The sequence below is a fragment of the Theropithecus gelada genome, chromosome 7b (assembly GCF_003255815.1).
Source record: "Theropithecus gelada isolate Dixy chromosome 7b, Tgel_1.0, whole genome shotgun sequence".
NCBI lineage: Eukaryota > Metazoa > Chordata > Mammalia > Primates > Cercopithecidae > Theropithecus > Theropithecus gelada.
Window position 1 is genome coordinate 60,639,767 of NC_037675.1, and position 26,012 is coordinate 60,665,778.

Sequence of the window (26,012 nt, forward strand, 5' to 3'; positions counted from 1 at the left end):
TTTCCCTCCACTTAATATGACGTGTCTTTTATTCTAAATCATAAATGTTATCTGTGAGGATTATCAGGAGAGTGAGAGCTTGTTCTGTTCTTCTTGGAGAGACATTTTGGATAGAAATCTTCCCTCTCAGTAGAGTTTGTATAGAACTGTGAATACTAATACAAATATGTGAAAATAGTCCTTTTATAGGAGCTTAGTTATGTTTGTTAAAGTTATCCCTGCAAATAATGGACATGAGGGTATGATGAATTTATGGAAATTTTGAGATTTGTTTATGAATTGAGGAAGATAAACTTGTGTTATACAGCCAGTAGAGAATTTCTGGCTTGTAAAAGGGAAGATTTGGGAAGGATATAATCACTTTATTCAAATTGTTTAAATATTTGCTGGGTCATTGTTCATAGGAGAGATTAGACTTATTCCATGCAGTTCCCAAGGACCAAACTAAGGCCAACAAGTGCTTGAAGTTACAAGGAGACATCTGTCAATTCAGTGTCAGGTGAATTTTTTCACAGTTCATGAGAGTGCTTGTCCCAGAAGATTGTGGACCTCTGGAAGCCTTCTCAAGAGCAGATGATGGATCACCTACTGGTAACCTTATAAGGGACCCCTGTGAGAGGAAACTCAGCCCAGGTTGTCTCTAAGGTCAAAGACCAGTTGTATAATCCTATGATGGCTTTGCTTAAAAACATGCATATGTTTTATTAAAACATTAGGAATAATGGAGAAGGTTTACTCTTTCTTCCATGATTTCTCCTGCTACACATGAAAGCCACTGTTATTGCAAGTCATCATTCAGTCTTTCCAGAAAAATGACTGACATTCTGAGGCTTAGGAGGAGGTGCTGGATTTCCTGGCAGATGAAGAAGCCACTGTTCTGTAATCATTCTTTGTGTGGGCCCAACCGGATTTTGGCAACAGACGTACTTGATATATAATTGTGGCAGTAGCCAAAAAATGTAACCAGGATTGGCAGTCCCAGGGACCACATGGCTATCTTGGAATGTGACAACACAGGAATTATTTTCTGAAACCAATTGCCCTTCTTTTGGCGAACTTCAGATATAGAATATAGTTTTGCCCACTACCAGGGGTTAAAGTTAGGTATTGAAGGGAGTGAGGAAAGCAACAGTCTCCAAACTCCAAGTTTTAAATCTCCTACTACTTTTTTGCCCCAAAAAGGAAGAGTAAGATGGAAAGAGTTGGCAGCAAATGTCAGGATTTAAAGAACCTAATGATGCTATGCTGTTTTCAAAAAGTAGGATTAAATATAGATTCAAGGAGCAGTGAGCTTGGCAAGAAGGTATTGCACTTCACAGGCATGGTAGGTCACTGCTTCTCTAGAAAAAGTTCAGGTTACTGGGCAAATTCCAAACACTTTATGAGCTTATCTTAATTTATAGCTGCAGCTTGATGCATGAAAAATAGTTGGTGACCAAGTTAGGATTTTGATATAATCCAGCCCTCTTGAGAGCCAAGCTTAATCTAGCTCACAGGGGTTGACAAACTATGGCCCATGGGGTTATTTGGCCAGTCACTTGTTTTTGTAAAGAAAGTGTTATTGAAATGTGGCATTGCCTGTTCATTCAAGTGTTCTCTGTGGCTGATTTCGTACTACACAATGGCAGAGTTGAATAGTTACAACAGGCTGTGTGGTCTGCAAAGCCTAAAATATTTCCTGTCTGGCTCTTTACAGGAAAAGTTTGCGACCCTTGGTTGTTTCAGATTGTTCCACACTTTATCATAGCCATCTTTGAGAAGATGCTGTTTATACTGTTATGAGCCAGAGGGGGAAGTTAGCAGAAATTATTAGCAAGGCTTCCCACAAATATTTTTACATTTTCCATCCTCTCTGCTCCTCTTTCCCTGTTGCTTAGACCTGGTCTCATGTTGGCACCTGTTCTCTAACATAAGAGTTCTTTTAGATGCCACACATCGTGGAGACATAGCCTAACAGAATAAACTATTTTGGCCTATCTGCTCTTTTCTGCCTAGGTTTCTTTATAAATTTTAGGGGTAGAGTGAATTTATTTAATGTTTGTTGTATTCATTAGTGTATGGAATTGGACTGGTGTTACCTAGAATAGTAGCAACATGTTTTTTCTTTCTTTTTTTTTTTTTTTGAAACAGGGTCTCACTGTGTTGCCCAGGCTGGAGTACAGTGGTGTGATCTCGGCTCACTGCAACCTCCGCCTCCCAGTTCAAGCGATTCTCATGCCTCAGCCTCCTGAGTAGCTGGGATTACAGGCATGTGCTGCCATGCCCAGCTAATTTTTGTTTGTTTGTTTGTTTGTTTAGTAGAGATGGGGTTTCACCATTTGGCCAGGCTTGTATCGAACTCCTGGCCTCAAGTGATCCACCCACCTCAGTCTTCCAAAGTGCTGGGATTACAGGTGTGAGCCACCGTGCCTGACCAGTAGTGACTAATTAATGAACAAGGTGACCATTTTGCTTATTAACAATGGATAGAATTTTTTCATTCTATGTATGATTACAGTTCACTTGAAATTTCTAAAAGCATGTTCTTTGCAAAGAGAACAGGTTTTTATTAGCAATTATTTGCCTTTCCCCTGTAATGAAAATGATCACAGTAATATTTACTTTGTGTCATACCGAAACAATACTCCTGCTGTTGACATTTGTTTGGTTAAGCCTTAGTATATCTCCACTATATTTGAGATGATGGTATTGTTATACATTGCTAGAAGAGTTTCAGCCAGTCTAGACAGTTAAAGAGTGTGTCTTTCTTCCTTGGCAGATATTATCTAAGAACCTCCTCGATTCGTAACAGCACACATAGAGATTTATGGCTTTAGCTGGCCAAATGAATGTTGCTTCAGCCTGTGATTTGTGGTCTGGTGAACAACCGCAGAGCATGTCCTTTACAATTGATTGACCTTTTGCATAGCTTATTTCGGGCCTTACTAAGAGCATCTTAAACTGAAAAAAAAAAATCTCTGACATACTTCTATATTATTATTTGGGAAATGACCCTATTAAGAAAGTAGCCTGTGCTAACTTCAGAAGAAGTTATTCTTCTTTAAAGACTTAATTTTCTAACTGTATTTTGAGTCTCACTTATATCAATGGAAGACTTCAGCTGCTACCAAGAAATTGTCACACAAATTTCTAAGTATATGAGTGTAGATATTTTGAACATTTTAGCATGCTTTGGGTATACAAATCTTGTCCCAAATCAGAGATTCTCTCTCTGCATAAACAGCTGATATTGAGGTTATGGTGAGTTTTAAAAATAGAAATCCAGTGAGAGAAGACAATTAGTAGAGAAATGGTTTAAATTATTTGCTGTGGGAGGTGGAGGGGTGCCCCAGGAGTGGAGGACAGAGACATTCCAGATGCCAAAGGGTCTTGATGCATTCCATGTCACCCTGAACATCAGACAGACGAAAGCTGTTGTCCCGACAGTGCATAATGCTTTAGAACTTAACTTCTATTTTAATTGTAAAAATAGTGTATGTTCTAGGTAAAATAAAAATTTACATTATATAGAAGTTTACAAGTTTGAAAGAAAAAAAAAAAACCTTCCCTTCTGCTATCCAGAGGTAGCCATTGTTAAGTTTTATTTATATTTCTGGAAATCGTTGTGTGTGGTGTATACATATTTTTCCCTATAAATGGGAAAGATGATATTCTGAAACATTCTCTCCCCAACAACATATTTGCTTGTCTTTTCTTTATTGTGTGTGAGGATAGGATCTTGCTATGTTACCCTGGCTGGTGAACTCCTAAGCTCAAGCAGTTCTCCCGCCTCAGCCTCCTGAGTAGCTAGGGCTACAGGCATGTGTCAACAAGCCTGGCTCATTGTTTTATTTATTTATTTATTTTGGAGAGATGGAGTCTTGCTATGTTGCCCAGGCTAATCTTGAACTCCTGGCCTCAAGTGATCCTCCCACATTGGCCTCCCAAAGTGCCAGGATTACAGGTGTGAGCCACTGCACCTAGCCCCTCTCTCTATATATTTGTTCCCCTTTGTACCGTTTGTTAATTCAAACAGTGCGGTAGTGAAAAATGTTCATGATTATATATCTGCGCAAGTGTGAACATGTAATTATAGGCTAAATTCCTGAAAGTAAACTCACAGAGGCAAAAGCTATATGGATTTTAAATGTGAACAATTACTAGCAAAATTTGCTTCCAAACTGGTTGCTGTAATTTTTACAGTCCCCGTTACAAGGACACTGAATGGCCATAACTGGAGACTCTGGAACAGTATCATTATCGTCAGAGGTAGCATTTATTGAGTGTGTTTTGTGTGTACTCTTCCCAGTGCTTGCTTTATTTGTAGTAACTTTTTAAGTTCTCACAAAGATGCTATGAGGAGGCAGGCACCTATTTCACAGGTAAGGAAACTAAAACTGAGTCACAAAGAGGTTACTTAAGAGTCACACAGCTAGTGAGTGACTAAGGGTTCAGATGCTATTGGTAGTGAGAGAAGTGTATCACAGTCATCTTGGAGGTGATAGAGATGATAGTGAAGTCCCAGAAATAGCTGTGAATGTCTACCTCAGTAAGAAGGAGAACTAAGAGACAATGTAAAATTTATTCTTATGGGCAAAGTGATGTTGAGAAAAATAAATGCATCCTTGTACATTTAAAGAGGATGAGAGAGGATCTCTTAGAATTTTTTACTAGCCACTGACCAGAAATTTGGAATGAAAAACGTGCTATTTGGAAATGAGGTGAAACTAGAAAGACTGTGTGTTTCTTTATCTTTTAAAAGAGTTGGATGTTTAAAAAAACAAAAGTCAGTGTTCTTTAAGGCACTTTGTACTGTACAAGTTCTCTTTTCTGGTGAAGGGCTCTCCCATCCACAGAATTTGGGATAATAGGAGCAAAGTATACAATCTAGAACAGAAGTTAAAACAGTAGTTAGTGCAGGCTGAGAGCAAGAAGTGTCAAGGTGAATTTCATCCAGCAGGAAATCTTGTCCATGAATATTCTCTTATAGGTGTCTATCAACCTCCTAAGGTAAAAAGAAGAGTTGGATTAGAGAAATAATAAAATTAATGTTCAGATCCCCCCTCTCCTCTCCTCCTACCAGAGAACAATTGCATTCATCTCCTTCTGGCCTATGTTTCTACAGAGCTACAGACTCTTAATGCCTCACGAAGGAGGAGGAGAGAGTTTTGGTTCAGAGATGGGAGTTTCACATGGCTCCTGCAGCACACATCTGTATGCAGGGACCAGTATTGCACAGTGGAAACTGGAGATACATTGCCCAAATTCAGAACTCTGAGGATCACGTTAGTACATTTACAAGAAACATTCACATACTTTAGCTTGTTTGGTTTTCTCAGCACTGAGGCATGTGAAATAAAAATGAAGCCTTCTTCCCCTTATTTTGATGACAGTATCTACGTGCACTGTTAATCTATTTGCATTATTAAAACATTTCCAAACTGTAGACTTCTCTCTATGTACCAATCTTCAGTTTCAAGAATGATCTCTCTTCTGTAACTGTTAAATATTAAGCTTACAACAGACAGGCTCTTGTGGGACCTCAGACATGCGACTTGATTTTGTTTTAGTTTTGGAAATTTGCCCTACTTTGGGGGAATGGAGAGATCTGGCACCTTCTACTTCGTTTTATAGGTTCAAATACCATTGAATATCACTGTGAGTTTTGGCTTGTTAAATACATTGGTAAGAGTGGGATTTTGCTAATTTTAATACTCCCTTTTAAGAGGAAAGAAGGGTTTAGCATTTATACTACCACTATAGCTATTTTATGAACATGTTAAAGTATAATCAAGGCCTGTTTCTAAAAACTCATCAAATTTCCTAAACGTTTTGAAACTATGGGAGTGTAATCCAGTCTAACTTCAAAGCCTCTGCTGTAGCCTTAGTCCCCATCATCTGGCTTGTTCAATCTCCAGATGAAATTCACACAACTGCCTGAGGTGAGGTATCACTTACTGCCAGCTTTTAAGGCACTGTAAGCAATAGTTACTTTGCCCCCTTGTTGTGACTACTTAAAAAATAGTTTTGAAATTACATTTCTTTTATTCCACCTGTGTAGACCTGTCTGGAAAGATTTGCTTACAGAAAGTGTTTTTTCAAGGCACAGTATAGGACTGAAATTAAATGTCCCACCTTGAAACCACTCTCCTGAGGGTTGGGATTCTGACATCAGGATATACAGCGCTACTAAAAAAGATGTTAAAACATAGGAGGTAGTCACTACTTCATTATGAGACAGCAGCTGCATGTACATGGCACAGCCTCTTCTCCACTGGGATGGGATATCGATTGTCCTCAGGTGCTTTTTGAAGGTGAAGCTAAAGAACCAAAATTTTCCTTTTCGGGTCTGTTTGATCACACAAGTGACTCACAGCCACATAGATGTGCAAACATGCATAGAAATCCCTGACTGCAGTGCCATCTTCTGCTGGGCTCAGTGTTCAGGTGGAGCAGAGGCCACAGCCAGCTGATAACTGATTTTTTTTTTTTTTTTTTTTTTTGAGATTTGGCTTCAGATTGGCATAGATCTCCCATCCACAGAAGCCTTGGGGAGCTTAGGGACTGGCTGCAGGTCACCCTGCTCTGTAAGAGGCAAGGCTAGCTGGGACAGTTTAGGAATTGGTGCCTGAATTCTTTGGGTTTCAGTTCTTTTCCACTCAGAGGCACTACCTTTTCTATCAAAACTCCTAAGCTGTCACAGCATGAGGGCTGCGCCTCGGACTAATGTGAGTTCATTTTACTACCTTCCGTTCAGTGTCAGGCTTTCTTCTTCTACCTCTTCATCTGAAGCAGTACTTACTTTTTGCCACATCAAATGAAACTCTTCTTCAAGTTTTTACTGCCTGCTGGAGTCTGAATACACTAATGGGAAAAGTTTGGTTAATAACTGGCTGAATCCTATGGTCACCTTTAAGGCAAGTTTCCTTCTCTCATGGATTCCATCCAGGTGTGTAGTCTAACAGTACTGTCCAGTGTGACATAGCCCCTGAAGGAAAACAACTTGACACCACTTAAATTCTTCTTGATCCACGCTTCAGAAAACATCCCCTTGTTACACCTAACTCACACTTCAGCATTCTTTGTGGAAATTGAGGTGGGAAGACCACCCTAGTCAAGTAGGCAGTCTAATCATTTAAAGCCAACATTTAAAAATAAATATGTCCTACCTTTGTGTCTTCTCAAGGCTTGAGTGGGTCATTGTCTGGGTGCTCTGGAAGTCGGATGTGTTTCTAGGTGCTGTGTGTGTATGTTGGGTGGTATGTCACTTTTTTTCCCCCTTTTTAGGACCAAGAAGAAAACAAGGGAGCTACAAGTTGGCCTGAATTCTACATTGATCAGCTCAATTCCATGGCTGCTGTAAGTAGACTTTTATGTTCTTTGACACACCATTTAAAATGCAAGTATAGTACAAAGTACACAGTTGCACAATAAATTCGATTGAGTATGACCTACCAAATGTCAGTACCTTTCCAAACTCCATCCTAAACATTCAATGCTGGGGAAAGGAAAGAGGGTAGGAGGGATACTTGGCAAAGTGATTTTTCCAGTATGTTTTAAATAAAATCAGCACACACTAAAATATAATTGAGTTTAATGTTGTAAGTGAAAATGTAGTCTGAAATCTGGCTTGTATTCAACTTTAACTTGCAATTGCTCTTACCAGTCACTTGCAGCTTGGTTATGGCAACACTATTTTAAAAGTTAATACCATTTTAAAATAATATGATTAAGCGATTTTTTTACTATATTCCTCCCATTCTCTTTCTTACTGAGAACTTGGTTATTTCCTGGCTTCTTGATTTTACAGGGGACCAAGTACTCTTTTACTCATATAATAGGTCAGGAATTCATGAAGTAAGTGGTTTAATGAAAAGGCATCATAATGGTAGTGCTGAGATGTCCTTGGAAAGTCTTTAGTACATGGATTGTTGGTTCAGTAATTGCTTAATATATATTCTCAATGCCTAAAATACGAATTCTAAGTGCATGGATGTCTGTGATGTCAGCATTGCCAGCAGCTTGAGGGACACCTGTTCATCACAGCTAAAATTCACAGCAGAAAATAAGTCATCAACCTTTGAGCCTTAGTAGCTTAAATCCCATCCCTGTTGATAAGATTTAGAGGTTGCCCACAGTAGAATGCAGTCTTTGTCTCAGTGGGCACACTCATGATTCTAAGAGTCAATCTGTTATATTCATGTTTATAACATGCAAGTAGATGATAGCTTCAAAAACACTTTCTTCTACCTCCTTCCTGCCTTCCCTTTTTATGGAGAATAAATTTCTTATCACTCAAAACAAGCATTTTAAATGGTCTCATAACATTTTCCTGCTGCTGGAATAGTTAAAAACTGATTAGAATATGTGAGTCATTCACATGTTTCCTAAACTTTTAGAGGTCTTGACTTTTAGTAACTTCCTCTTTTTTAGCTTTTTTCTTAGAAGATGCTTCTTCTGTTGTCATACAATGAATAATAAACAGCCTGGTTTATATATATATATGTATATATAAAAATTGTAGAAGAAACTACATAAGTTTTTCCCCAAGGGTTTCTAGTCTAAAAGCGTAGCAGAAATGGACAGAAAATAACCACCAAATCCTTCTTATTCAAGGCATCTCACACAATGCCAAAGATGAGAAAAGGGTGATCTCAGCATTTGTGTGAATATGCTAACAGAACGTGAGATTTGTGATGACCACCAGGGATTTTCTGTGCATCTGCCTAAGCAATAATAATTTGGAGCCATTTATATTTCCTGCATATAAAGGCTATTTTCTGAATTCTTGCTCCTGGCTGTTAGGAAAAAAAGAATTGTTTCTCTTTCTAATTAAATCTGCATTGTTTGTTATCTAACAAGAGAAGTTGCTTATTTGTTAATGAATTCCCTTCTATAAATGGGGAAATACTAAGTACTATGTGGATTTTTCCTTTCTTCATGTATAGGACAGTTAGATTAATTTTTCCTTTAGTGACTTAATCCCTGCCTTGTCTGGAGTAGACTTGGCTCATTTGTGTGCTACAGGGTCCGTGATGTGCCAACATGTGGCCCTTCTTTAAGAGCCTCCTCTCTCCTCCATCCAGCTCCTTGGACAATTCTTTGCCACATTCTTGAGTGCTCTACATTTTAACTGCTGTGTGTTTGGTTCCTAATCCAAAATCCTTCCCAAGAGCACCACAAGTCTATTAAATTGTCAATGACTTTGTTACCCTTTTTGTGTCAAACACCTAAGAAAGCTTTCTAATGTTCCTTTTAGGACTGAGCCAGCATCTTTCCAGGGTCAAAGGTAAAAGGCATTAATGGTCCATGAATTAATGAGGCCTCAAAATTCCTGCATACTTCAGGAAATAAGGAGATCTGATGAGCCCAGAAACCCTGTGCTGGGTTTTCTGTTTCTCTCAACATTCTGATTGCCACCACCGCCTTGCATAGTTCTGGCTAATCACTATGATGTCTGTACTGGAGAATTCTTGATAACACACAGCAGAAGTCCTGAAATATTGTACCTGGGGCCATGGAAAGGCACACAAGTCCTCCAAATCCTTTCATGGCCCAGCAGCTAGACTCTTTGGTTCTCTGCTTAGGGCATTCTTGAAGGAGTGTTTGTCCACATTGTCATCACCCATTGTCTGCAGAATCAGCAGCAACTACTACATGACAAGCAGGGTAATAGGCACTTTATATGTTGTTTGAGGTCCCACCAGCATCCTATGCTGTAAATGCTATTTATAAATAAGGAGTCTGAGACTCCAGAAAGGTTACCTTGCCCAAGATTATCTAATTAGGAGGTGGTCATCTAATTGGGAATTTAAACCTACCTGTCTGAGCCCAAAGACTTCTTTCCAATTTGCCTCTCACTAATTCAGTTTTTGAAACCCTGTGGCATGTGAAAGAGGCCTGGTTATCCCACCTTGTCCCCACCCGCAAGCCTAGCAAGGCTGACTTTTCTGAGATGGTATAGGCATCTGTTTTCTTTAATGCCTTAAGAGTCTGATAAACAGTCCAGGTTGAAAACAGCAGCACTTAATAGTCTGTGAAGCCAGCCTTTTGTGGAACAAGTTCAATTACTTTATGTAAGCCTCATTACAAGAATGCTTTGTTCTTTGAAGGACCCCTGAGTGATCTGTTGTCTTTTAAAGAGTGAAAAATAGTATAATAAAGGAGTGTGGCCTAACATCTAGGAGGACCTGGGCTTTTTTATATGTGGCTTCTCCATGCTTTCTCAAGAAAGAAGACTGTCAGGTGAAGTTCAGTATGCTAAGTGGCCTGGCTTATTGATTTCCCACCAAAGGAACTATTCAAACGGGAGCTAAGTTCCAGACTCCCAGCAGGAATGACTTCTGGGCCACATTTGTGCATCTCTGTCAGACCCACGTGTTCCAATGTACACCTCAGCAGCTTTGACAGAAAGACCCTCTGCAAGGATGCGCTTTATCCTTTGTCTGCTTCTCACGTGAGCATGTGTTTAGTAAGTGCATAGAGCATTCAAAGAAGCCTCCACAAGGCCTGTACATACTAGATATTTGGCATAGTAGTCATCTTCAGAAATGTAGGCATCTCCCTTATCTACTAAAAGCTGCAAGTTAAACCTTCTTCCTAAATGTGAGGCTTGAAAGCTTTAAATTTTGTATAAATTATTTTATTTTGAAAAGTCACATTTAGAACGTCAACTTCAGCTACATATCCTGAGTTGTCTCAGCACAATAAATATAACCTCAGAACCAAATCTGAACATAGAAAATGTATCACACATAGAAAATGTTGTAGTTTCTTCTGTTTTGAGAGAAAGGTTATGTTCTTTACACAGTATTGGGAAAGGAAGTTCCAATTTAATTTTCTTTGACATTTCATAAGTCTCCCAACTCTAGTATGGAGAAGCTTAATATAGACTGCTGCTATTCATATGTTCCGCCCTCTCCAAGATTTTTAAAAGGATAAATACATGCAGTTTTATTTGTACTAGTGACCCACAGTAAAATGTGTAGTCATTAATTTGGTGATAGTTTCGTGTCATTAAGCTTAGGAACAAGGAATGATCTTCATAAAAGGCTTGGTTCTCAGCTACAGATTCAAAGTGATTTCATAAGAGTCCAAATGAGTTCAGTTGTATCATTGGAGATTAAATGTTCTTGGCTGGATTTGTGTGAATTTTCCAGGGGATGGGTCTCTGGGAGCTTTGGGAGAATTCATTGGCTGTCTCTGCACCCAGCTTCCTTCCTCACCATCCCCTGGTTACAGCTGTCCATGAGCATCACCAGCAAGAGGACAACTTTACAGAAACAATAACAAGATTTTAAAAACTGAAAAACTACTGGGTTTTATTTCAGTTGCCATAAATGATACTGGTGTATTATATTTATTTTGCTTTGACCTTTACCCTTCTCATTATGAAATCATATTTAGGTTTTAGTTAACATTTAGTTACTTAATGCTGATACTATTGATTGTCACCCTTGATGATTTATGGTCCTGAAAGAAAGGCTAAGACTGGGTCATTGAGACCCATGGATATGAATCAAGCTTTTCTTTTTTCGATACGGTCACCCCAATCTGTTTCCCAGCCAAGCATTTCTATCAGAATTTGTAATAGGTAAAAAGATTAAAATAGACAAGCATGTGTTCAGAATAGGATGAAGAAAAGGGAGTGGGAGCTCCATGAGTGGGGGATCCTGGAGTCATAAGACTGGGGGTACTTTAGTACAACCGGGTGATCAGAGAGTCAAAGGGAATGGAAAGGACTTGACACCTTACTGGCATTCACAATTTTATAATAACCACAGTCTTACATAGAACCTTGCTCCTGCGGCATCAGCATTGCCTAGAAATTTGTCAGGAGTGCAGCTTCTCAGACCTCACCCCAGACATACAAAACCGGGCTCCACAGTTTAACATTATCCTCAGGTGATTTTCATGTACACATTAAAGTCTGAGAAGCACTGCTCTAGCAGATCCCTGGGTAGAAACACACACACACACTCCATATCCTGATTTCTAAATGATATTGAATAATTTCTAGAAGTTAAGCATTTACTCTGAAGGAATTGTCTATCCTAGTAATAGCTCCAAATGAATTGTTCTTCTTAAAAAATAATTTGATGTAACAAAATCCCTTTGGTCTTGATCACACTTTCTGGCTGAGGAATAGGAATGGTAGCGTGAGAAGACTGCTGCCCACCTCCTGTTTTTAATAATGTGATGGTATTATCTTTAATTGCCAGAATGTTGTATTCAACTACAGGTTCAGTCTTATTTCTATCAAATACAAATAGTAGTATCTACATCAAAGAGTAATTATAGAATAGTTATACAAACATTTGGGCAACATCATCTCTACTAAGATTTCTAAATTTTTCCCTAAAGCTTTATTTAAAATTTGAAGGACTTAACTTACTTACTCATAGATTTATTGTTTATATTTAAAGTGATAGTAGCAAATAATTTGTAGGTTTGTCTTGTTTGCACTGTAATTAAAAAATAGAATTTGAAGAAGTAACTTCTGTTTTCTTTTCATAGAGAAAATCTCTGCTGGCTTTAGAGAAGGAAGAAGAAGAAGAGAGAAGTAAAACTATAGAGAGTTTAAAGACAGCACTGAGGACAAAACCAATGAGGTAATTTTCCCCTGGAGGGCACTTTTTTTTTTTTCTCTCCGTCCTTCCTTTTTTTGCAATAGTCAAACCTTCTAGGAAGTCTTAAGTTAAAACCATAAAATTAAACCATGAATAACATACTTTAATCATTAACATTTAATAGTTATTTTCTTCTGTGAAAAGGTATGCAGGCAGCCACTAGGATGGCTTAAAAAGAAAAAGAGAGACTTTAGCAATGGCAAGTTAGTAGGCAAGAATGTAGAAAAATTGGGACCCTCATTCATTGCTGCTAGGAATGTAAAATTGTGAAGCCATTTTGGAAAAGGGTTTTAACAGTTTCTCAGAATGTTAAATATAGTGTTGCCATATGACTCAATAATTCTACTCCTAGGAATATAGCCAAGGGAAATGAAGACATGTCTCCCAAAAACGTGTATGCAAATGTTCATATCAGCATTATTCAGATAGCCAAGAGTGGAAATAACCCGTATATTGATCAGCTGATGAATGGATAAATGAAATGTTACATATCCACATAATAGAAAATAATTTGGCTACAAAAAAAGGAATGAAGTACTGATACATGCTACAACATGAAATGACCTTGAAATATGATAAGTGGAAGAAGCCAGTAACAAAAGAGACCACATACTGTATGATTCTATTTATATGAAATTTCCAAAATAGACCAATCCATAGAAACAGAAAGTAGATTAGTGGTTGCCAGGAGCTGAGGAAGTGGGGAAAATGTTCTCTTTGGGTGATTAAACTGTTCTAAAATTAGCTAGTGTTGTTGGTCACACAGCTCTGTGAATATACTAAAAACTACTGAATTGTTCACTTTAAAAGGGTGAATTTTATGGCATGTGAATTATTTCTCAATACAACTATTTTTTTTTTTAAAGATGGGTAGACTTTCTGGCTATAGTGATTCATTTCCTCTCTGATAATCAGCTTCTATGTTGTGCCTCTTGCATTTTCATTCCTTTAATGCCACTAGGATTTGGTGAAGTGTTGGGATTCTTATAAGTACGTTTCATGAGCACAGGTACTATGAATGAAGTCAACTGGTTTAACGAGCTTGGCTATATCTGGGTCATGTGGTTGGGTGAAAAGGCTGGAAAATAAAGATTCCCTTTTTTTATTTGACTATAAAATGCAAACTAAGAAAAGTCTGATTCATGAAAAATACTGTGTAGTTGTGTGACAGAGATCTAGACTATCCTAACTATATCAGCGTTTGTCTCAATTGTGTTCTGCACTCTCAGATGTCAATCGATATCCAAGCCTAAATACGTTTGGAAAATTATGACATAAACAGGTTATGTTACTTCTGAACTTTTCGATAGCTTTAATATGTACATGTGCATTGTGAGTTAGTCTCATTGATTAACATTAAGTGTAAGAAATATTAATAACGTTAATATGCAACAATAAAGTATTGCTTTATTATTGTATTCAGTGTATACAGAATATTGGGATTTCATGCAGCATGTCATATAAGAGAACAGTTTTGTTACAAAATCTTTGGGATGTAGATTATCATTTGTTCAACAAGCAAATATCCTGGAATTTAAGGAAGCTTTTGACTTTCATTGATAGGGTATTTGGATCAGTGATCAGCACTTAAAAGTGCGTCAGCAGTCAACCTATAAAAGCACATGGGCCAGACATGGTCACTCACTATCCCAGCTACTTGGGAGGCTGAGACAGGAGATTTGCTTGAGGCCAGGAGTTCAAGACCAGTCTGGGCAACATAGCAAGTCTCCGTCTCTTAAAAAAAAAAAAAAGTTTAAAAAAAATTGGCTGGGAACGGTGGCATGCACCTCTAGTCCTGGCTATTTGGGAGGCTGGGGTGGAAGGATCACTCGAGCCCTGGAGTTCAAGGCTGCAGTGAGCTATAATAGAGCAAGACCCTGTCTCTCTTAAAAAAAAAAAAAAAAAAAAAAAGGATGGGGGGAGGGGACATGAGAACTGTGTACTAAATAACACAGGAGCAGCAGATGATTTTAATCTAAGACAAGATATGTTTTCTGAGTATTCTCTTGCTTCTGATTTTTTTTTTTTTTTTTTTTTTTTTGAGGCGGAGTCTCGCTCTGTCACCCAGGCTGAAGTGCAGTGGCGCGATCTCGGCTCACTGCATTGCTTCTGATTTTTTATGAATATACGATCTGTTATTTGGTTCTTTGTACCCATTGAGATATGTTTATCACAAATGGAGGGGGTTTTTTTTTCACACTTTTGGTTAGACCTGACCATTGGGTCTGTGCCAAGGAAGAGGCATAGAATTAAAAAGGCTTCATCAATGTAGGGCTTTTGGCACGTTAGGAACTAAATCTTTCCCCCACCCTCCAGACTTTTCTATTAGGGGCTATTATAAAACCCCAAAGGCACTTAAGTGTGGTGCGCTTCTCTTCATGACAGGTTTGTAACCAGATTCATCGACTTGGATGGCCTGTCGTGTATCCTCAACTTTCTAAAGACCATGGACTATGAGACCTCAGAGTCTCGAATACATACTTCTCTCATTGGCTGTATAAAGGCGTTAATGAACAACTCTCAAGGCCGGGCTCATGTCCTGGCTCATTCTGAGAGTATTAATGTAATTGCTCAGAGTCTGAGCACAGAGAACATTAAAACAAAGGTGGCCGTGCTGGAAATCTTGGGCGCCGTGTGCCTGGTTCCCGGGGGCCACAAGAAGGTTCTGCAGGCCATGCTGCACTACCAGAAGTATGCCAGCGAAAGGACCCGCTTTCAGGTGGGTGTTCCCTTAGCCTTCTTCACTCACCCCTTCTTTAAAGTCTGCTCAAACACGTGCTTTTCCTGTCCCTGAAGGGGGAACATTACTTGAGATGTCCCCTTGTGGTGATTACTCACAGTGTGATTTAAACATTCCCTTCTTCTTAGGTTTAAGAACCAGAGAATAGAGTATACTTTCAATAGTTGATCAATCTGAGCCTTTAGATTTGCAGAACTTGAAAATGTGGCCTTTCATCCTACATGTCATACAGCACACATCTTTTGAACCCACCAAACTGAGTGTTTCCTGAAAATTTTATAGCTTACCATTCTTGAATTAGGATCAATACGAATAATTTTTCACATTTCACTATATTACTCAGATGTAAAAAGCAAGCAGAGGTAATGAAGCAAAGGCTTTTGTATACATGTATGTATGATGTAATAATTTTGAAATTAGAGTTTTTAGGACTGTTCTTAAGGAGATAAAGGGTGGCTTTCTATGGGTCAGTGTAATCCTGACTAAACATAAGATTTTAAAAGTTAATTTTTGAGTATAAAAAAGTTCATAAAATGAGCATAAGGTTAGTAATGTTTCAGGCCTTTGTTTTTATATTTGTATTTTTGATAGACATTAATTAACGACTTGGATAAAAGCACTGGGCGGTATCGAGATGAAGTGAGTCTCAAGACTGCCATCATGTCCTTCATTAATGCAGTGCTCAGCCAAGGTGCAGGAGTGGTAAGAACCTTCTACAAATTAAAAATATATTAGTAAAGAATAATTTATAAAAAGTGATTATTATGTAGTCTAAAAACCACAAATACATATTTTATTGCCCTTTTATTTTCAGGAGAGTTTGGACTTTAGACTTCATCTTCGCTATGAATTTCTGATGTTAGGAATTCAACCTGTAATAGATAAATTAAGGGAACACGAAAATTCAACATTAGATAGGTAAGTCAGACTGTTAGGATGTGAGAAAGTTTCGGTGTTTTCCATCTGTGTAATGCAGTGCCTCATCAAGTGCTGGCCTGTGGTTACTTGTGCCCTGTCTGTAACATAAAGAGCTTGTATCAGAATGTTAGTTCAACTAATGACGTCTTTATAGTAAGACTTTGTTGATGAGGGAAGCAGCACATTATGTAGAGAACTTAATGTGGGTTTTAGCGTTAGACCTGAATTCATATCCTATCCTAGTCCTGCCTCTTACTCCTGTGTATCCTGGTGAAGTTACTCAATTTTTCTGAATTTTGCTGTTTTTATAACTGCAAAAAAATAATGCTGGTGGTGATGATGATAATGACAATTATTTTCCAAGACTGTTGTAAGAACTGACTATAAAACCTATGGAATCACTTAGCCCCTTTGATAGGCATTCTGTGAATGTTAATTTCCACTACCTTGTTTGCTTGTTTCCTTGTTTGCTATCATTTCACTATGTCTAAGCTGTCCCAACTTGCTTTCAGAGCTTTTCTCTACCATGTCTCTCCTCTCCTGTATATTCATATACTTCAGCATGCTCTTCTCCTTGATACTCTGTGAACATGTCAAAAACACTCTTGCATCAGGGCCTTTGCACTTGCTATTTCCTCAGCTTCGAAAGATCTTTTGCAGATGTCCAAATTGTTTGTTTCCTAGTTCCCTGGAGAGAGACCTGTTCTAACCACTGTGTGTACATTATTCACCTCACCTGCCATCATTTTCTATTTACTTTACATAAAATGTATCCTGGGTGTGTAGAATACATAGTAGGAGTTCACTAAATATGTGACTGAATAAATGAATGGCATGATCATTTCTTTTGTGAGCTTTAATTCAGCTGGAAGTTAAGTATAGGTATATGGGCATGTTTTTCTATAAAGGGAATCCATAGTGGAATCTGAACTTGATTGCTTTTAAATTTAGTTTTAATAATTGCCTACTATATGCTAGGATCCTAGACTTTTAAATTTTTCTCATATTGTGATCTGTTTCACTCAGGTGATGTCTTTTTTTCTTAGAAAGAACATAGTTAAGTTGAAGCATTCAAATTTTATTACATTGTTTCTTTTGAGATATCTCTGAAAAGTCAGGAAAAACCATGGTATTAATGTCCTCGGTCTTATGCACCTGTGTTTGTAGGATGTTCTACTTAATAACTTTTCTTTCATTATTTTTCAGGCATTTAGACTTTTTTGAAATGCTCCGAAATGAAGATGAACTAGAATTTGCCAAAAGATTTGAACTGGTTCGTATGCTTACAATTATTCTGGTTTGACTCATCAGTTCACATTATTTCTCTTTGTGTGTTGTAGAGTCCACATGGACCAATTCCACCTAAAAGCAAAATCAAAGCTGTTGTGTTTCCTAAGTGGCAGGATTAGCTTCTGTTTGCTTTGAGTTTACTTTACACTGGGGGAATTGAGGAACTTAGATGTTTGATTTGATTTCTTTTTCCTATAAAATAGGTTCACATAGACACAAAAAGTGCAACTCAGATGTTTGAGCTGACCAGGAAGAGGCTGACACATAGTGAAGCTTACCCACATTTCATGTCCATCCTGCACCACTGCCTCCAAATGCCTTGTAAGTGTGTTTGTGACTCACATGTGTGCTTCTGAATGTTTGGACATTGGCCAAAGGGTTCTGGCTCCTGCACAGTGCTGATTACATTGGATGCACACCAGGGATTCCAAGCCTTGGTTTTATGACAGCCCAGTATGTGTGTCTACACGGCTTAAGGGTTGTTACAAAATTTTTTCAATGAAACAAATTAAAATTTTGATTTTAAAAATAAAAAGTATGCCTTACAATCCGTTTAGAAAGGGGTAGAGGGTGCCTCTCAATCAAATAAATGATCATTGCTTGTCAAAATTCCATACTTTGGGAGGCATTGGTGCAGATGTTACAAACATCTCTCTGGTTCGGTGGCTCTAAAGGGTGACCAGCACTGACAAATATTTGTCCTAGCTTAGAAGCAACTTGAAGATTTTTTTTTCACTGTTCTTTTCTTTTTTAGACAAGAGGAGTGGCAACACTGTTCAGTACTGGTTACTACTAGATAGAATTATACAGCAGATAGTTATCCAGAATGACAAAGGACAGGACCCTGACTCCACACCTTTGGAAAACTTTAATATTAAGAATGTCGTACGAATGTAAGTCTTCTCTTATTCTGCTGCCTGTGAGATAATGGTGACAATGTAAGATATTTATTTTATCCAACTTCAGAGTAACAGCTGGGAGAGCCGAAATGTTCTAGGGGTCAAATATGAGTTACTATACACCTGCACTATATCTAAGTAACATCTGGTCTTAAATGGGTTTCAAGCATGCACTGAGGATTTTCTCTGCAGTAGACTTTTTTTGTACCTAGGGAGAATGCAGTTAGCAGTGGACCTTTTATATTTTTTGTAATAAATGCTCCTTGAACTCTTACACAGGTTGGTTAATGAAAACGAAGTTAAGCAGTGGAAAGAACAAGCGGAAAAAATGAGAAAAGGTAAATAATAAGGGCCTGATAAGAGAAGAGGCTGTGTTATTGGTTATTGGGTGACCTTGATTTCCAGATATTTTGAAAATTTACATTGATGTTTCTTGACTTGGTGCAAGCAGCCTTTCTTTTTCCATCTTTTAAGGGAATTTTGCACTGGGCTTCTTAAATTGAGCTATTTTAGTTGTCATACTGATTCTCAAATATCTTATCCTTTTATTATAATCATGTAAATATTTTGAAAAGCTTATAGCATTTGCTGTTCAGTATTCCTTAAATCAAATTTTCTTAACTACTAGTAATCCAAACCTTTCCCCTACTCCGTCGTGGCTCTTTAAATCATACTGGGTTTTAAGAAATGTAATAAGGGACTTGAGGGATTATCCAAAATTTTAAAAGAGAAGAACAGGTCACTTGGTTTCAGTAATCCAATTCTGTCCATGACCTTGATTTGGTACCAGTTATAAAAAGGGAAGTCATTCAGAAAATCAGTGACCATTGCTGAGATATGTGTTATGAAACATTAGCTGGCCAGCTATTAGTGTGTATTTGAGTATGTCTTTGATAGTATCTCTCAGTATCAAATGATAGGAGAGACATTTATGTCCATCAGTGTGCCAGCCATACAGAGAAATGTATGTAATTTTCCTTCCTGTTTTAAAATATTAGCAAATTGAAGTTGGCGCCTTTGTGGAAACAGTCATACTGCCAGCCACCATGCTCTCACCATACTGGTTAACTGACTTCCTTTTCCTTTTCCAAGTTATTCACTCACAGCCAATGAAATACAATAGCGTTCACCCCAATATTTAATGTGCTGAAAAGTAGGTCCAAGAGATGCCTAAGCATTTCCTTTTCTGTCATCACATTTCCATTGAGCAGAAAAGCAGGGCCATAACTGATATCAGAAAATACCAAATGTGAACTAACTGCTGTTATGTTTCGAGTTCCTCATATGTATTCAGATTGCTCTCAAATAAGTGATACTGCACATGCATTTTTAAAAATAAATTTAAGAAACCGCTGCAAAAATAATAGAAACATTGACTAAAAATCAGGGTAAAGGGATTAAACGAAAAAGAAAATAGTCAATGAGTGGATATTTTAGGAATACACTCTAGAGCATGGAGACTCAAGTGTGCAGGTTGAGGAGAGCACTTAGGATGTAAGCTTTCAAGTCATTCATTCATTCGTTCATTCGGTGAATACTTGTTGAATGCGTGTACGTGTCAGACACTGTGCTGAGCTCTGGGTCGGAGTCTCAACTCTCCCTCTTACTAACTGTGTAGATGGGCTAAGTCATTTCCTCTCTTCTCCCCCAGTCTCCACCTTTGCAACCTGAGGATTAATCCTGACTCGCAGCATGGTTGTGAAGATTAAATGGCAAAACAAATATAAGAACATTAGCATAGTATCTGGCACATACTAGTTGCACAATAAATGATAGCCACTGTTGCAGGATTTAGGTGGCTGAGATGGTGCAAAAGAAAATCACCAATGTCAGTGGGAGGAACAGGTTGTTTCCATGTTTTAAAGTGAAATCATGGGTAGAGTCTAAAAGAGGAAAGATTATAGTTAAACGTTAGTTTTTTTTTTTTCTTTCTAGAAGCTTCAGGTGACAAAATTGTATTAAAGAGGGCATATTTTGATAAAGTAGTCCAAGTGTAGAAGCGATAAGGAGACAGAAGTTCTGTGGACCTAAAAGGTAGAGAATATTTGGGGAGAATTCTCTTTAGGGCAGCACACCCAGGAAGTGCTCAATAAAAGCTTAGTGACTGAGTGGTAAATAGATACCATTTGTGGAGAGAGTCATTTAGGCTGGAGCTTCCCAAACCTGGCATACATCAGGATCATCTAAGCCCTATCATCTACATACAAAATAGACTTCTTGGAATAGTGTCTGGGGAGTCTTGAAACGTTGAAACTTCTCAGGTAATTCTGAAATACAGCCAGCTTCATCAAAAGCTAATGACCAGTGAGAGGAAGGCAAGTTTCTAGTCCTAAAATTGTGAAAGAAGAATGAAATGGAGATAAAAGAAGGAAAATGGGATCTAGAGAGGTCATTTTTAGATGTATTTCTAGAAAAGTTAGGGAAGCAGCAACAGAGTGGTAGAAGTGGATTGTTGGCAAAATCCAAGGATTCTAGTGGGTTGAACTCCTCTCTGTAAACTCTAATTTGGGGGAACTCAGGAGAGAGAAGGTCAGAGACAGAGAAAACAAGAATTTAAATGTGTTACCAAATTTCAGAAATAGAGACCAGCTCTATTAGTGTAGCTCTGCCCCAGTGGGTTATACCTCTAGTGGATTTATTGATATAAAAAGAATAGGAATTGGGGCCATGTATTTGAAATAAAAATCCGCAGCCTAAACTTTGTTAGTTCTCTTTTCCAAAATTCATCACGCCTTTCTGCAAGCTTATATTCATTGGCAATGTGAATATGCATTATGCTGAATTGGATGCCCTGTTTTATTATAGCAGGATTGAGGAAGTCAGTAAAACTATAGCTGAGAGTCAATGTTTTTCTCCTCCATGTTACCATGATTCTCGCGTTCTACTGACACCACTCCCCTTAAGATATTTAATACTGAGATAACATTTGCTTTCATATGTCTTAATAATTGTTTACTGAAAGCATAAAATACTTCAAGTAGCCTTCTGAGGGGAGATGGGAGAAGTGACTCCCTCTGGGGACAAACCCTGGGTCTGCAGGCAGCTCTTCCTCACAAGTAAGATCCTCCCTTCCAGCCTTTCTGCTGGTTGGACGTGAGCTGGCAAACCTAACTCATAAAAGCCAAACTACTCTTTGTCTCATTTCTAATTTGTGAAAAGAGGCCATTTGAATTTTTATTTTTTTCCTTGTATTGCTAAAGAACCATATTAATGACAAGATTCTGAATCAACTACCAAACAGGTACCATTCTCCTCCACAAGTAGTCACTCAGACTTTTGTTTTGTATTTAGAACTGTTGAGTGTAGACTCTCTTCTTCAGTCTCTTTACAGAACGTAGTTAATAACATTGTTCATCCGAAGCCTACTCGAAGTACAAACATCGTTTAGCCTTGAGTTCCTCCCTTTGATGGAGAAGAGGAATAATATTTACCTAATAAAGATCCTCATAATCTCTGCCATCATCCTCAGTCAATTTTTTTTTTTAGAGAAAATGCTTCAGCTTTGAAGACTCTCCTGTTTTCTTGTCCAATTGTTTTCACGTGTAGAGCACAATGAGCTACAACAGAAACTGGAAAAGAAAGAACGAGAGTGTGATGCCAAGACTCAAGAGAAGGAAGAGATGATGCAGACCTTAAATAAAATGAAAGAGAAACTTGAAAAGGAGACTACTGAGCATAAGCAAGTCAAGCAGCAGGTGGCGGACCTCACAGCACAGCTCCATGAGCTCAGCAGGGTAAGGTCTTCCGCTCAGCTCACGGGCAGCTGCCAAGGCCTCACTGACCCTAGAGCCCCTCACCCTTAAGTAGACAGTTTCATACTGGGGGAATAAAATTTGAAATGACTCATGATTAATCACAATTAGGAGACTCACTCCCTCTGCTATCATGTAGGCGGTGGAGGCAGTTTGGGGGGTGCATTTTAAAATACTATACAAATCTAAGTACAAAGGAAATTGTATTAGCTTCTTAAAGTGAAAACTGACTTCATGAAAACCAGACTGTCTGTGATGGTGCAAGAAGTGAGAGAGATATGAATGCATCCCAGACAAGTGCTTGAGTGTCAGATACAAAAGGTTGACGCAGTGGAGTCCATGAAGGCCCAAAAGAGTCCATTCGACTTTACCGATCCTTTAAACATTCTCAGAAGGGTGAATTTCTCTATAATATACATTTCAGGCAAAGTTACAGACTCTCAAATCATTCAATGAATTTACTTCTTCCATTGATCTTTTCTTTTCCTATTTTTATCTTTTCAGAGGGCCATCTGTGCTTCAGTCCCAGGTGGACCCTCGCCTGGAGCACCAGGAGGGCCCTTTCCTTCCTCTGTGCCTGGATCTCTCCTTCCTCCCCCGCCACCCCCACCTCTACTAAGTGGGATTCTTCCCCCTCCACCGCCTCCCCTCCCTCCAGGTGGCCCTCCTCCTCCCCCAGGGCCTCCTCCCTTAGGGGCAGTCATGCCACCTCCTGGTGCTCCAATGGGCCTGGCACTCAAGAAGAAAAGCATTCCTCAGCCCACAAATGCCCTGAAATCCTTCAACTGGTCTAAACTGCCTGAGGTAAGCCGTTTGTTCCAATTTTCCCTCTAATGGATAGCATTAGCAGCTCACTGTGTTGTCACTGAAAGGAAAAACAGCCCTGGCTGTTCAATGATTTCATTTTCTAGTGTGGACCCAGGGTTCTCACTAGCTCAGATATTTAAGTGATAAAGCTTCTGAAATAAATGACACATTGTTTGAAACCCACTCACTTTGAGTGTCTGGTAGACTGAAAAATTTGGGATAGAAGCACTTTTTAAATAACCATGCCTGTTCTTTTTATGTATAACTGTAAACTATAGCACTTATTACATTGATGTTTCTAGAACAAACTGGAAGGAACAGTATGGACCGAAATTGATGATACAAAAGTCTTCAAAATTCTAGATCTTGAAGACCTGGAAAGAACCTTCTCTGCCTATCAAAGACAGCAGGTAACAGCATATGCCCTCCAGACACCAAAAAGGTAGAAAAATCATGTCTTATGCATGATCCCTGGCCCATCAGCCATGGCCATGATGTGACAGGCATATGAATTCTAGGCTGTTGGATCTATCCTGTGCATGTCCATGTCTCTGTCCAAGTGCCTGTCAGTTGTATGTGAACAGTTGAAGGTATATAAGCTCCTTGTTAGGGAGTTTCATATCTGGTATATGTCTAAGACCTTGTCTCTATTGGTGTAAAGAGTTTTGTATGCTGTCACTTGTATTTAGTCAAAATGGTTCACCAGGAGAAAGTAGAAGAGTTAAATAACTTAAATTGTCACCCCACAATGTTTGTATCTAAAGCTATTTTGGTTCATCTGAATTTTTAAAAAATACATATCAAATGGTTACCATTTGAAGCAGAATGCTTTGTGAAATGGATGGAATTTTGAGAAGTACAAAGATTTTTAAATGACTATAATTTGGCCAGTAGATGGAACTTAGCAGTTTTTACTATATGTCATGAACAGAAGTGGGGTTGTAAAGGCTGAGCAAGTGGGGAGATGGCAGTGGTGCAAATAGGACCAGAGACACTACTGAAAAGTGAGCAAAGCTTTTGTAATAGTAGCAAAAACATGTGATTTGGTGCCTGCTGGTGCTCCACATTGACAGGCATCACTGTGTGAGCCCCGGTCACATCTGTGTAGTGCCTCTTGCTCTTCAAGAGGGCATCGTGATAGAGCCTCTTAAAGTTAGACCAGAAGAGAACACAGCAGGGTGGCCAGGCCTGGAGAGTGTCAGAAGAAAAAAGAAAAGGTAGAGTAGGATCCCAAATCATCAAAGTCTTGAGAAGAGAAAACTTGAGTCCAGTAGTGTGAGAAGAAAGATTCTTAAGTATGACTGAAGAAGAGGAATGATGGGGAGAGCAGAGTTCATCCTAAACAGGAACACATGAATGCTGGGCCTCTTACGGGGCTTTCCTTGGGCTTTACTGAGAGGCCTTTAACTCCCAGATGAATCATGGGTGGAGCATCCTTAAACAAGCAGCAGACTTCCTAGTTGGTTTCCTTGGCTTAGTCCCCAAGAAAGAGTGTATCAGAAAAGAAGTACTGAGCACCAAAAGAGTAGATGGACTCAGGCTAGGGGGAGAAACAAAAACTAAGGGTTTTTTCTTTCATTTTGTTTTGTTTTTCAAAATGGCCTTTGATACATTTGAAATAGGCGGGGGCGGGGGGAGGAAGCCAATATTTAAGTGAATATTTTCCCTTAAGAAAGGGAAAGCTTTTCTGCAATGCGTTTTATGCTAGTTTAATAAAATACAAAAATAGAGGCTGTTGCCTGCCATAGTGACATGAACCCTTAAAACAGGAGCCCTCAGCTGCCCACCCCTACTGTAAGTAGAAAGGCAAACTTGGGCAATGTTATACACACCAAATAAGGGAAAATGAAAAAAACACAATGAAGATAAGGCATTGGCCAATAGAAAGCAAAACAATTTATCTTTCAAAGGACAAAAGTTGTCTTTAGAGTCCTCGTGTGGCAGGGACTGTGACCAGACTCATTCCTGATTGGCTGCAACATGCCGCCTCTTTCTCTGTCTGCTGTCCTGAGAAGGTGTCTCCTTGGCCTTGACATGGAATCTTGAGCCATTGTAGCAAATTTCCTGATAATTCAAATAATCTTCTAACCTAGCTACATGTCCCATTGCTTTCCCACTTCAGTTTTGATCGCTGATACTGTTCCGTGCTGGTTGCCTAATATGAAGATTTAAGAACGTTCAGAAGTAAATTAAAGGAAGGAAAAGCAACAGTTGTTCCAAATGATGCTATTCAAGTCTGAGCATGTGGGTTGCATTTATTATAAAGGCAGGTGGTTGAAAGACCTAAGTTTACAAGACTCATAATTAACTGGCTTTCAGCAGAAGGTGCAGAAGGATACTGCCAAAATGCTCTGGGACAAATATGTGGACAGTTCTCAAGAGCTCTGGGAGACAAGATTGCAGAAAGCCTAGCAATTGGGTAATTGTCTCCTAGCAACCAACACTGTTTAAGTAATCAGTAGGCATTCCAGTCAGGAGAGTCCAGAACATTTCAGTTATACTTAACACTAAGTAGACCAGTAAGTAGAATCAGTTGTGACCATATTTTCAATAGCACTTCCTGGAGAAAAATTTCAGTATACCTGATCAGCTTGAGTAATTCAAGTAGGTTTTCCCTTTTGGTGCAAGAATTTGAAATGGGAATTTTTAAACTATAAATATATTTTCTAAATAAGGATAATTTGAGCCATTTTATTGAATTTACTGAATTCTGATAGAAAATCCAAAGATGTGGACACTGTAGTTGGAATATATAGGACACAGTAAAGGAAATGGGGCACCTGTCATTGAATGTCCCCTTATCTCATGACCAATGGGAATACTCAAGACCTATGCATTTTCATCTCAGTCTTGGTAGTGCATTGTATAATTCACTTGAACTGCTCTCTTTTCTACTCCCAAATGAATACTGTAGATCTGTTTTTTTCCATGATGTCTCCTCTTTCCTCCCTCTAGAGTCATGATACCCTGTTCAAACTCTCTGGACTTCAGCCAGTTT

General features: G+C 38.7%; 1 protein-coding gene across 2 annotated transcripts in view; it reads left to right on the plus strand.

Annotated features, from left to right (window-relative positions):
• DAAM1 (dishevelled associated activator of morphogenesis 1) overlaps positions 1 to 26,012 on the plus strand; it is a 180,981-nt gene that overhangs the window by 117,857 nt on the left and 37,112 nt on the right. For both annotated transcript variants that reach the window (XM_025392188.1, XM_025392187.1), the window contains 12 exons: positions 7,267 to 7,338; positions 12,496 to 12,590; positions 14,994 to 15,327; positions 15,940 to 16,050; positions 16,163 to 16,266; positions 17,473 to 17,539; positions 17,760 to 17,877; positions 18,311 to 18,449; positions 18,735 to 18,793; positions 22,002 to 22,189; positions 22,712 to 23,011; positions 23,317 to 23,424. In XM_025392188.1, the coding sequence (XP_025247973.1) occupies positions 7,267 to 7,338; positions 12,496 to 12,590; positions 14,994 to 15,327; positions 15,940 to 16,050; positions 16,163 to 16,266; positions 17,473 to 17,539; positions 17,760 to 17,877; positions 18,311 to 18,449; positions 18,735 to 18,793; positions 22,002 to 22,189; positions 22,712 to 23,011; positions 23,317 to 23,424 (1,695 nt within the window). The remainder of the gene's footprint in view (positions 1 to 7,266; positions 7,339 to 12,495; positions 12,591 to 14,993; positions 15,328 to 15,939; positions 16,051 to 16,162; positions 16,267 to 17,472; positions 17,540 to 17,759; positions 17,878 to 18,310; positions 18,450 to 18,734; positions 18,794 to 22,001; positions 22,190 to 22,711; positions 23,012 to 23,316; positions 23,425 to 26,012) is intronic.